This window comes from Gossypium arboreum, chromosome 5, assembly GCF_025698485.1.
Source record: "Gossypium arboreum isolate Shixiya-1 chromosome 5, ASM2569848v2, whole genome shotgun sequence".
Classification (NCBI taxonomy): Eukaryota; Viridiplantae; Streptophyta; class Magnoliopsida; order Malvales; family Malvaceae; genus Gossypium; species Gossypium arboreum.
Genome location: NC_069074.1, coordinates 92,503,522 through 92,515,657, shown reverse-complemented (window position 1 = coordinate 92,515,657; position 12,136 = coordinate 92,503,522). Strand labels below are relative to the sequence as shown.

The following is a 12,136-nucleotide window of genomic DNA, read 5'->3' as shown; positions in this document are numbered from 1 at the left end:
GTGAAGAATCTGGGGGAACCAGATTCATATCGATCAACTCACCGCTATATTGTGAATCCACTTTCTCTGTCTTATCAATGTCATCAATGGTTTGATCCTCAATGAAGACAACATCTCTGCTTCTTACGAGTTTCTTCTGAACTGGATCATAGAGTCTATAACCAAACTCACCATCTAGACCATAACCAATAAAAATGCATTGTCGAGCCTTGACATCCAACTTGGATCTTTTATCCTTTGGAACATGAACAAATGTTTTACAATTGAACACACGTAGGTGATCATATGACACGTCTTTACCAAACCAAACTCTATCTGGCACATCACCTTTCATAGGAACACTAGGAGACAGATTTATCACATGTGTCATTGTATTCAAAGCTTCAGCCTAAAACGATATTGGCAACTTTGCATCTGACAACAAAAATCTAACTCTCTCAATCAATGTTCGGTTCATTCTTTCAACTAACCTATTTAACTGTGAAGTTTTTGGTGGTGTTCTCTGATGTCTGATTCCCTGTCGCAGACAATACTCATGAAACGACCCTGTGCACTCGCCACCATTATCGAATGCACTTTAACTTTTTCCCTGCTTCCTTCGATCGATGCTTGAAATTGTTTAAACACCTCATAGACTTGATTTTAGACTTCAACGTAAACCCATAGCTTTCTTGAACAAATATAAATGAAAGTCACAAAATAAAGTGCACCACCATGTGATCTTACTTTATCTGACCACAAACATCCGAATGGACCAACTCTAGCAACTCGATTTTTATGAGGAGGATGGCTTCTAAATGAAACTCTTCTCTGCTTTTCCTCGCTAGACAATGAGCACAATTCTTCAAAGTAGTATTCTTCAAACCCGAAAGTTGATTCTTCTTCGCTAAACAAGCTTAAACCCTTCTCACTCATGTGATCGAAGTCGCTTATGTCACAACTCGCTTGAGCCGCATTCATCGTCACATTCACGCCTCGAGAAGTCAAAGCTTGCATCAAGTACAAATTTGAGCTCTTTTTCTCGAGCCACAACCAAGGAGCCTTTAGTCGCCTTCCACCGCCTTCACCAAGGTGTTACGTAATCCTCATCATCAATCTTTCCCGCAGAATCAAATTCAAACGGATATCCGTGTATGTCCGACATCCTTGAGAGTTAACTTTGTTCCATTGTTACTCACCAGGCTAACATCTCCCATACCAATAACCGAAACCAAACCGTCATTACCCATTTTCAATACCCCAAAATAACCAGGAGTATAAGATGTGAATAATTCCTTCCTCGACGTGACATGAAGTGATGCACCAGTATCAATCACCCAACTAGTCTCGTCAAATGCTAGGTTGACCAAATTTTCATCACAAATAACTAACAGATTTTCACGAGTAACCGTAGCAACACGCTCGGATTTTTCATCATCATTCCGATTGTGTTTATCACCACAACTTTTGTTCTCTTTCTTCCACTTGAAGCAATATTTCTTGATATGACCTTTTTTACCACAATGATGGCACTCAAAATTCTTGTATCTCGATCTTGACTTGCTTCGGCTTTATCTCTACCCTTTCCATTTTTATCTCTATTCTTCCCCTTGTTCTCGATAACCAACACCTCGGACTGTGATATAGAACCCTGAGATCTTCTTCTAACATCTTCATTCAACACACCACTCTTAGCCAAATCCAAAGTAATAATACCCTGTGGGTCAAAATTAATGAGCGGGTCTCGAAAGGTCTCCCAAGAGTCTGTAAAGTAGCAAGCAACCAAAGCCCTAAAATCTCGTCATCAAATTTGACACCCATACCAAGCAACTAATTCATCACACTCTGAAATTCACTAACGTGGTCAGCTATAGACATTCCTTCTTTGTATTTTAATGCCATCATTTTCTTTAGCAAAAACAACTTGTTATTGCCTGACCTCGAAGCATACAAGCTTTAAGCTTCTCTCACAATGTTCGAGCATGTGTCTCCTAATCAATGTGGTTGTAAACATTTTTTTCAACAAATTGCCGAATAAAGCCACATACTTGTTGATGCTTAAATTCCTATTCTTCATCACTTTTCGAATCGGGTTTTTGAGTAGTAAAGACAGGAAGATGCAAAGCCTTCACAAATAACAAATCCTTCATTTTATTCCGCCAAAGTTGATAATTTGTGCCATTCAACATAATCATCTTGCTCGTATTAATTTCCATAATTATCTGACACAAAACCAAGCTCCGATACCAGTTTGTTGGGAAGAAACCGAACAATCGAAACAAAGCGAAGCACAATCGGTGTTCTTTCTCTCCCTATAACTCCTGTCAAAAATTATAGCAAGCACAATAGCACAAAATATGTTCTCTAGCAGCCTTAATCAACCACAAATCAACTAATGCAACCACAATAAAAATAAGTAGAGACATCGGTATTTTTACGTGGAAAACCCTTCTCAATCAAGGGTAAAAACCACGAGACTTTAGAGTGTGATCAAAAGCTCCACTATCATCAAATGTTCAGCTACAAAATCACAATATCAAGCCTACAACAAGCATTCAGCTTCAACAAGGCCAACAATAAGGGTGTTCAATCAATTAACCAACCCGAAATAACATTAACCGAATTAACCGACCCTTTAAAATTTTTAACCGTTAACCGAACCAAAATTTTTTCAAAAAAATTAACCGAACCGAAATTTTTTCGGTTAATTCGGTCGGTTAACCGAATTAACCGAAAAATATATATTTTTATTTTTGGTTAAAATAAGTATAAAATTAACCGAATTAACCAAATTAATCGAATTAATCGAATTACCCGAATTACCCGAATTAATCGAATTATTTGTATAAAATTATATTTTTATATTTTTATTTTTATTTTTAGATTTTTATCTTTATTTGTTACATATTTTGTAATTTTTATGATTAGGTTGGGTTGGGTACTTGGGTTAATATATATTAGATTGGATATTTGAGTTTATGTTGAATTGAGTTTGAATAAAGAGTGGATTATTTATATATTATAAATTTATTTATTAATATTTTCGGTTAACCAAAAATATTCGGTTAACCGATCGGTTTCGAACCGAATTAACCGTTAACCGAAAAGTCAAAAAATTATTAATCGACCCCCTACCGAATTAATTCGGTTAACTGATCGATTAACCGAATTCAGTCTATTAATCAAAATTTTTCAGTTTTACCCGAATTTTGCACACCCCTAGCCAACAATATGTAATCTTTAGCAAAAGAGAGAAAAATGAGAGGACATCACCAAAAATGCAGCTGCTGAAAAACGGTTATTTCCGACGCTACAAGACTCGGATGAAAAATCCGACCGTAAAAAGTCAAGAACACCTTATCGCCTAGTTGCTGCCCAAAAATCAGCTCAATCGAACCACGGATGGACCTTTGATCGAAGAGTTGATCACTACTGCACCAAACTTGAAAAACTGATTTTTTCTCTTCTCTCTTTCTCTCTGTTTGAAATTGAGATTTTGGCTCTCTGAAGAAATGCTGCCCACATCCACGTAAAAGCAAAAACAAATGGCTTTTGACAAATCCAAAAAGAGACAGCAGAAATTATGGGTTCTCCACATAGTGGGACCCATACCCAACAAAAAATATATCAATAATTTAAGAAATTTAATTTTATTAAGTTTGAAATTCAAATATAAACTAAGAAGAATTTTATTGGAGTAACATAGCACTCCTAAAAGCGAGAATTTAATAAGACGTTTGAAGAGTGTTGTGTAATTTACAAAGCTAGAAAGCAATCAAATTAAAGCAAAAAGGAATTTAAAGTGGCCAAAGATGAAATTTTACCAAAAAAAGTAAGACAGTAGAAAGAGGGCTTGAACCTCCGACCTTGTGGTTAACAGCCACACGCTCCAGCTTCGAGAAAAATTTTGTTATTGTTATGTGTACATAATACATTTTTGGGGAAATATGGTGTTAGGGGCTCATTTTCATTTAGAGATTATTCATACTCTTAATTAAAGATGAACCAACACCTCTCAAAGTTTGGCAAAAACAACATCAATTAATTACTGAAATTTAGTAATGCAAAAAATAAAATAGGTTAGCAAGAAATGAAGATAAAAAAACTTAGTAGTTACAAAAAATAAATAAACGATCCTTCCACAAAATACAATAATAAAATCCAAATCTGTTGTATAAAACACTGAATATACTTGATAGATTACTAAAAATACAATACTTCCACAACAAAAACATCAATTATGTGAAGAATGAATCAAACTATTTTTTGCTTAAAAAATAGATTTAGTTTCTAAGTCATTGTGTCATCCCCAAATTTGGGACTAGGGATAATAAAAAAAAAAAATAGAGAAATGACGATCATGATATCATTATGAATGCATAAATTAAATCTGTGAAAGTCTAAAAATATACATATCTAATTCTAAGTGAGATGTGATATGATTACATCACAATGACTAAGGAATTTATAACCGATTAAATAAAATAATTTGTTTTTGTCCAAATGTGCTTGAAAAAGATGGTTTAGAATCAAACATCACTTTAGGTTGGAAAGTGGTGTCGATAGGTTATGGATGCGGAGTAGTGTTTCAAAAACTCTAATAAAAATGTCTTCCATTGTTCTTAGATCTCGAACAATTTCAAATAATTTCAGTTCAAAGATTATTTCTCAAAGGGGTTTATGTTCAGGAGTGGTTTCTTCTTCTTCGGATCCTTCTAAAGGAACAATAATTTCTTCAAAATCCATTCTCTCTGATCGGTCGACACCTCCTCCTCCGGCGCCGGAAGTTGCCCCACAGGTTTCGGGAGGGAAAATTTGGAGCTTTGTTAAGTACGGACTCATTGCAGCTGTTACTGGAACTACTGGCTATGCTGGTTATCTCTCTTATAGTAAGTTTCTTTTTCCCCTTTTAAAAAGATCGGATCATTTGTGATTTTTGGTTTTTTTTATATGATTAAAAGTGGTTTTTTTTTTAAAAAAAAGAATTTAATATGATTTGCAGAGTGTTCATGTGAGGAAGTAGATCATAAAGCAAAGGCATTGCGGGCTGCGGCGAGTTATACTCCTAGTGAAGATGCTTCTGCTAATGATGTGAGTTTGATTTTGTTTAGAAATTGATTTTTTAAAGGATTTTGTCTATTTATTTTAGTTGTTTAGGTGTAATTTTGATTGATCATTGGGCCTCCTAGTTCATCCTTTATGATTGATCATTTGAATGTAATCTGCGGTACCTTAGCTAAGTCTTAATAATGTGATATATCCATTGTTTAGTTTGTCCTAATACTATGAAGAAATTAGATATGAAAGTAATGATCCTTTTTTTTTTTTTCATATATTTTTCAGAAATATGGAGGCTTGCTTTACTCTGCTGCAATGACAGGTGATGACCTTATTGTGTTTCTCTATCTCTTATTGCTTCTTTGTTTGTTCATGGTTACAATTGTCTCTAAAGTCTTTGTTCTGTATGTCAACTTAATTACTAGCACAATATTTGCATAACAGGGCATTTGGTTTGCATTGTCTAGTGCCTGGAGATATTCCGGTAAAAATACCATGGAGGCCCCTGCACTAGGTGTCAGATTGCATTTTATCCCCTCTACCAAAAAATGAGCAAATTAGTCATTGTACATTAGATTGGCAGATTCCAAATTAGTCATTGTACATTAGATTGGCAAATTAGTCAGGTTGTCTGGGACGATTCCAAATAGATTGGCAGATTTGCCATTTCTTTCGTCCTTAAATGTTTCTGAAAATCAACTCCATGGTCAGATTCCTCAAGGCAAACAATTCAACTCATTTGGAACTGATTCATATGAAGGAAATAGGGGACTATGTGGGTTTCCAATCTCGAAAGGTTGCAACATCATTGAGCCAGCACCTCCAAATGTGCTTGAAAAAGACGGCTCAAAATCAAATATTGCTTTTGGCTGGAAAGTAGTGTTGATAGGTTATGGATGCGGAGTAGTGTTCGGAATGTCCATGGGATATGTTGTTTTCCAAACTGGTAAGCCGAAATGGTTGGTGAATTTGGTTGAAAACCAACATAAGAAGAGGCGAAGAAGAAAGTCAAAGAAAGGAAATCGCATCAATAGACGAAGATGGATCTAATTACTGCAAATGATGTTGAAGAATTAGTGTTGTATTTTCATAATTTCTTGTTTTGTAGACCGTTTTGCCTATGGTGAAGGGTTGCATTGGTATGTCTCTGTCTTTATTATTGTACCAATTCCTCTGTCTTTCATTGCATTTCGTACTATCTGTAATGGTTTGTTTGAGTGTAACATTTTGTATGGCGGTGTTGTTTATGTCTTCTTTCATGGCTTTCAATTTAGTCTCAATAATCTTTGCAACTGCTCACTAAAGGAGAACAAAATGTCTTGAGTGATCTCTGTTGTATTTTCATAATTTTTTTTACAAGTGTGTCTAATGTTTTGCCTTGACCAATTTAACCATATGTTTTTATCTTTAGCATTGTGCATGGTGTATTCCCAGTGATGGCATGTTCATGAAATATTTGACAATCTAATGAATTAACAGTTTAAGTTTATAGCTAACATGGAAATCAAGATGTTGATGGTGCAGAAAAAGTTGGAATTTCAAGCATGCATGTCTCTTTTTTCCCTCTATTTCTAGAGTAAAGGTATCGGTAACAAAGTTGATGTGAATTGAGGTACAATTGGTGGATCCCATGTCCCTAATTTCAAGCTTAATTGAATTTTAACCATTTTATATTAGAAACTTTAAGATTTGAGAAAGAAGGCAGTAATAATGTCTAAACATATATCAATAATTTAAGAAATTTAATTTTATTAAGTTTGAAATTCAAATATAAACTAAGAGGAATTTTATTGGAGCACTCATAAAAGTGAGAATTTAATAAGACATTTGAAGACTGTTGTGTAATTTGCAACGCTAGAAAGCAATCAAATTAAAGCAAAAAGGAATTTAAAGGGACCAAAGATGAAATTTAACCAAAAAGGAAGACGCTAGAAGGAGGGCTTGAACCTCCGACCTTGTGGTTAACAGCCACACGCTCTAGCCAACTGAGCTATTCCAGCTTTGAAAGAAGTTTTGCTACTTTTATCTGTACAGAATATAGTTTTGGGGAAATATGGTGTTAGGGTCTCATTTTCATTAAGAGATTATTCATAATCTCTTAATTAAAGATGAACTAACACTTCTCAAAGTTTGGCAAAAACAACATCAATTAATTACTGAAACTTAGTAATGTAAAAAACAAAATAGGTTAGCAAGAAATGAAGATAACAAATTTAGTAGTTACAAAAAATAGATAAACAATCCTTCCACAAAATACAATATTTCCACAACAGAAACATTAATTATGTGAAGAATGAATCAAACTATTTTTTACTTACAAAAATAGATTTAGTTTCTAAGTAATTGTGTCACGCCCAAAATTGGGACTAGCTATAAATAAATAAAAAAAGCGAAGAAATGACTATCATGGTATCATTATTAATGTACAAACCAAAACTGTGAAAGTCTATAAATATACATATCCAATTGAGATGTGATATGACTACATCACGATACCTAAGGAAAAGAATTGCAATAGTTATCTCATAATTGTTAATCTTAGGCTTATAACCAATTAAATAAAGTAAATTTTTTTTTTTTTGGTCTCATAATCTCTGCTAATGCTCACCATAAATGTCTCATAAAAGATGGGGAAAAGAAAAAGAAAGCATGAGAAATTAAACAGTGAATTGGAACACACTGCAGATTGTTGTTAGCTATAAAATGGTAGTAAACACTAAACAAAGCAAACCCACATATGAATAAAGTAGGATTGAATTTCATTATCTATTGACCTCCAATGCCTTACCATAATCAGTTGGGAACTACAAGCATATACTTAAACCTGCAGATAACAACTCAATGAGTAGTCCAACAAAGACATTTTGAATTACAGAAGATTCAATTATTCAAGTTTGAGTTCCATTTATAAACATGTGATGATGAGAATTCATGAATATAACGTATGGTTTAAGCCTTTGCGTATTCTTAATTTCGTGCCAAACCTATATATCTATCAACAAATTTAAGAGTAATATTTACAATAGTATTGCAGAGTAACATATTTATCATTCGATTACACTGTCAAAACATTGCAGCAACCATGAGATTAATCCAATTACAGGAATTGATATCCTAAATGGCTTTTAGTTAGCTTCATTGACCGTACAAACTAGTTAAAATTTCCAGCTTTCATGTCTTTCTTTTCCCTCAAGTAAACGTAGTCAATACTGTAAATGGTGTGGAATTATTGTACATTGTCCCACAAATGTCCGAAACTTCCACATTGCTTGTAAGTTAAGTTTGGGTGAGAGTGATAGGAGGAAGCAACAGCAAGTGTGGAGTGAATAGACAATTGATAGTCATAGTCTTTCTCACCTAATCACCATTTTTTGTGGAGTAAAAGTATAGTCGAGCATTTTACAAGGAAAATCCCTTTTTTTTTCTAAAATTATGGAAATAGGCCGACTTTTTAATTATTTACCGGATTAGGCCATTTTTCCTGAAATCGCGTCCACGTCAGCGCGACTTATTGTCCACGTCAGTAAAACGCTTCCCCGGGGAGCGTTTTTGCCCCTTTTTTCAATTAGTTGTTTTAGGGTTTATGGTTAGTGGTTTAGGGTTTAGGGTTAGTATTTTAGGGTTTATGGTTAGTGGTTTAGGATTTTAAGGTTAATTCATAAAATTAACTATTAATTTTAAATACTAAATGCTAAATTAGAGTTTTGGGTTTATGGTTAGTTAATTAAATTAGGGTTATTCGATTAAATGAGCGTTAATTGATTAATTTAGGGTTAATTGATACATAATGATTTACACATACTATTTTAATATTAGAAAAATAATTCGATTACTTCAGCGTTTCGATTAATCATTTGATTAAATGAGCGTTAATTGATTAACTTAGGGTTAGTTTAGGTTAATTGAGTAGACGTTTCTGAACAAATAGTGTCAAAAATGCTTCAAGCAGGATGCACTGTCAGCAAAATTTTGGAAAAAAGCTCCCACGTGGACGCGCTTTTGCTACAATAGTTCGTAGAAAAATAATTCTGAGTAGACGTTTCTGAACAAATAGTGTCAAAAACGCTTCAAGCAGGATGCACTGTCAGCAAAATTTCGGAAAAAAGCTCCCACGTGGACGTGCTTTTGCTCTGATGGTTCGTAGAAAAATAATTACGAGTAGACATTTCGAACAAATAGTGTCAAAACGCTTCAAGCGGGATGCAATCACAAGAAAATTTGGAAAAAAGCTCCCACGGGAGGCGCTTTTACTACTGATGAGTTCGTGAAAAATAATTACGAGTAGACGTTTCGAATAAATAGTGTCAAAACGCTTCAAGCGAGGATGCATCACGGCAAAATTTCGGAAAAAAACTCCCACGTGGACGGGCTTTTGCTACAGTAGTTCGTAGAAAAACTGAGGCTATAAATGAGCCAAATTTTATTCTCAGGTTGCATAACTTACAGTAAAAAAAAAATTGAGAGATAAACAAGAATAGAAATCTAAGATTAGTGAATGTATTAGTATTGTTATTTACTATGATGGTGAGGTCTGTAACACCGAGAACAGTGTTGTTTTTTTATCGGAGTACACAGCAAGACTGGTTTTTAACCAGAACATAGATTTGACAGAACTTCGTAAAAGAATTAGGCACAAAATCTTTGGAACGACGCCAATGAAAGTTTTGTGTATTAAGTATCGATTTTGTGCTTCTGTTGATCCGGTGACATACGAATCATTCGACATCAAAGGTGATCGGAGCTTAGAGGCAATGGTGTAGACTCATCTCGATAGTGGATCACCCTATCTTGAGTTATATGTACAATTTTCATTGCCAAATGATGCATTTGGAACTTCAACATTTACTACTGGTGGAGAGGAATACATGACCCCTGCCCGGCACTCCGTTAGTGGGTGGCAAAACACGGAAGCGCCCGTATTTGGTAGCAGCATGGAACACCCGACTCCTACATGACACTCCGTTAGTGGATGGGACATGCACCTTAGTGGGTCGATGTTTGATGCTGGAAATACGTACTGGGGAATGACATCAACTTCAAGTGGTTGGCAATCCACATCTGATTGGAGACGTTGTGAAACGTCCACAAGGAGGGATGATGTACTCCCCACGACGTCTACCGGTGAGGGGACCTCGTATGTTGCACTTGATGATCGGTCAGATGATGAGTCCGATGCGGATCCACCTCGAGAGGCTGGCCTCGATGGTGCAGAAATTGCATTATTTTCTGAACCAGAGACTGTTCCAACCATACCTGAAGATGTCGAAGGGGGTTCAGATGATGAAGAAGAAAATGTGCGATTCAAGGCGTACTCGCCTCCAGCCCACATGCATAATGTCGATTCAATGCGATTCATTTGCTCAACGGAGATGTGCTTATTATCAAGACGAATTAGTTCTCTGGCCATTGCTAGCATGATGGTAATTTTTTAATTTAAAAATATTAAATTCAAAAAAATTTTAAACAGAGAAATTTGGTAAAATTTTGATGGAATTTTAAGAAATGTTCACTAAAAATTGATAGATTTTTTAAGGGAATATTGAAAGAAAATCGAGATTAAACAAAGAATTGTGTGAAAAATAAAGGAGGGGATTGAAATTTTGAGAGAATTAGAGAATTTGAAAGTGGTTTGTGTGAAAAAATGAATTAGGGGGGCCATTTTATAGTTTTTTTTTCCTGACCGTTGGAAGTATCACGGTCAAATTTTTGACAGTTGAACGGGCAAAAACGCTTCCCTGGGGGAGCGTTTTGCTGACGTGGACAATAAAGTCGCTGACGTGGATGCGATTTCGGAGAAAACGGCCTAATCCGGTAAATAATTAAAAAGTAATCCGGTAAAACGGCCTAATCCGGCCTAATCCGGAGAAAACGGCCTAATCCGTAATTTTAGAAAAAAAAGGGAGTTTCCTTGTAAAATGCCCAGTATAGTCAATACTGAAAATTTTCCATAATTTGAAATTCCACGGAAACAAGACCAAGCGGAATGTTTGTGGTTGAGGACACTTAAACACACCCAATTTCTAACCATTTTAGTGTCATATGGAACTTAAAATTTAAATGTTTTTTTTTACCTGCATTTATATGTTCATAATTTTGTCCCAAATTAAACCTATATATCTATCAACATATTTGAGTAACAATAATATATACAATAGCATTGCAGATATATATATATATATATATATATATATATATATATATTATGGGTTAAAAAGAGAAATTACGAAATAACATTGACCCACAATTTCATCAAAAGAACAATTTTCAGTAAGACTCATCAGAATAATTTGCAGTGTTAATATAATTCAAAAAGTGGATCTACCATAAAGATAATTTTATTGGACAAAACATGTTGACGAACAAATATAAATGTTAAATATAAGATCTAAACAAATAATATAAACAAATATTTATATTTATGCAAAAACACTAGATCTAAATAAAACAAATTAAATAAATATTTATATTAATTTAAAGCATTAAATCTGAAAATAATTAAATAAACAAGTTTTTGAAAAACCAACAATCGAATAAGGGAATCAAGTTTTATTAGATGTTGAGGCATGTTTTTATAGTTTCCTTAAAGACCGATTCGGTCGCTCCTATGGCACTTGGAGAAACGCAGGTCATCTGTCTCTCAGGATAGAACAACAAAATAATCGCAGCAATAGTACCTATGTAGTGATCAACGAACAAACATTGCCTTCTTCTATCACTGAAACATTTGAAAATTTTTGAGGGAAAAATAAAAGAATTCTTGAGAGTGAAATAAATTCGTTGTGTGTAAAAAATTTTGAAGAATTCTTTAGGCTTTTATAAACATTCAATATGGAGGAATTTTAGATATTTCAATGAATAAAATCAATTTGAATAAAATCAAATCAAATTGAGATATTTGTCTTTTTAAATAGATTCCGTATAATATCTTTTATATTGGGCTAAAATATCAGCATCCTCTTCTTGGGCCCGATGTCCAGACATTTTGTGTCACCAATGTTTTGCGGGTGCGCCCTAACCTCAATGGATTTAGATCTATACCCCCATTGCGCACGAGACAGGGTTTTGAGCTTTAGTCATTAAATAGCTATTAAGTTGATTT

The 12,136-nt window shown here is 34.4% G+C and overlaps 1 protein-coding gene and 1 non-coding gene across 6 annotated transcripts; one reads left to right on the top strand and one right to left on the bottom strand.

The window, feature by feature from the left end:
* The first annotated feature begins 4,213 nt into the window (after nt 1-4,213).
* On the top strand, nt 4,214-6,396 carry LOC108487589 (uncharacterized). Of its 5 annotated transcripts, none has more exons than XM_017791959.2 (4): nt 4,214-4,868; nt 4,982-5,070; nt 5,323-5,359; nt 5,505-6,396. In XM_017791959.2, the coding sequence occupies exons 1-4, from the start codon at nt 4,553-4,555 to the stop codon at nt 5,549-5,551; spliced, it is 489 nt and encodes a 162-aa protein (XP_017647448.1). In that variant the 5' UTR covers nt 4,214-4,552; the 3' UTR covers nt 5,552-6,396. The 5 variants fall into 5 exon arrangements, with proteins under 5 accessions (XP_017647448.1, XP_052883992.1, XP_017647450.1 ...); XM_053028032.1 differs by having other exon boundaries at nt 4,369-4,868; nt 5,805-6,396; XM_017791961.2 differs by having other exon boundaries at nt 4,380-4,868; nt 5,482-6,396.
* Nucleotides 6,397-6,963: 567 nt separating this feature from the next.
* Nucleotides 6,964-7,037, bottom strand: TRNAN-GUU (transfer RNA asparagine (anticodon GUU)). The gene has a single exon. It is a non-coding gene; the product is annotated as a tRNA-Asn (tRNA).
* Nucleotides 7,038-12,136: the final 5,099 nt, after the last annotated feature.

Bases quoted from the DNA above. Each gene is read 5' to 3' on its own strand.
- LOC108487589 (XM_017791958.2), top strand. From the start codon at position 4,553: ATGCGGAGTAGTGTTTCAAAAACTCTAATAAAAATGTCTTCCATTGTT. The intron at 5,071-5,322 runs GTGAGTTTGATT...TATATTTTTCAG, and splicing joins AAGATGCTTCTGCTAATGAT to AAATATGGAGGCTTGCTTTA. The intron at 5,360-5,797 runs GTGATGACCTTA...ATTCATATGAAG, and splicing joins TTACTCTGCTGCAATGACAG to GAAATAGGGGACTATGTGGG.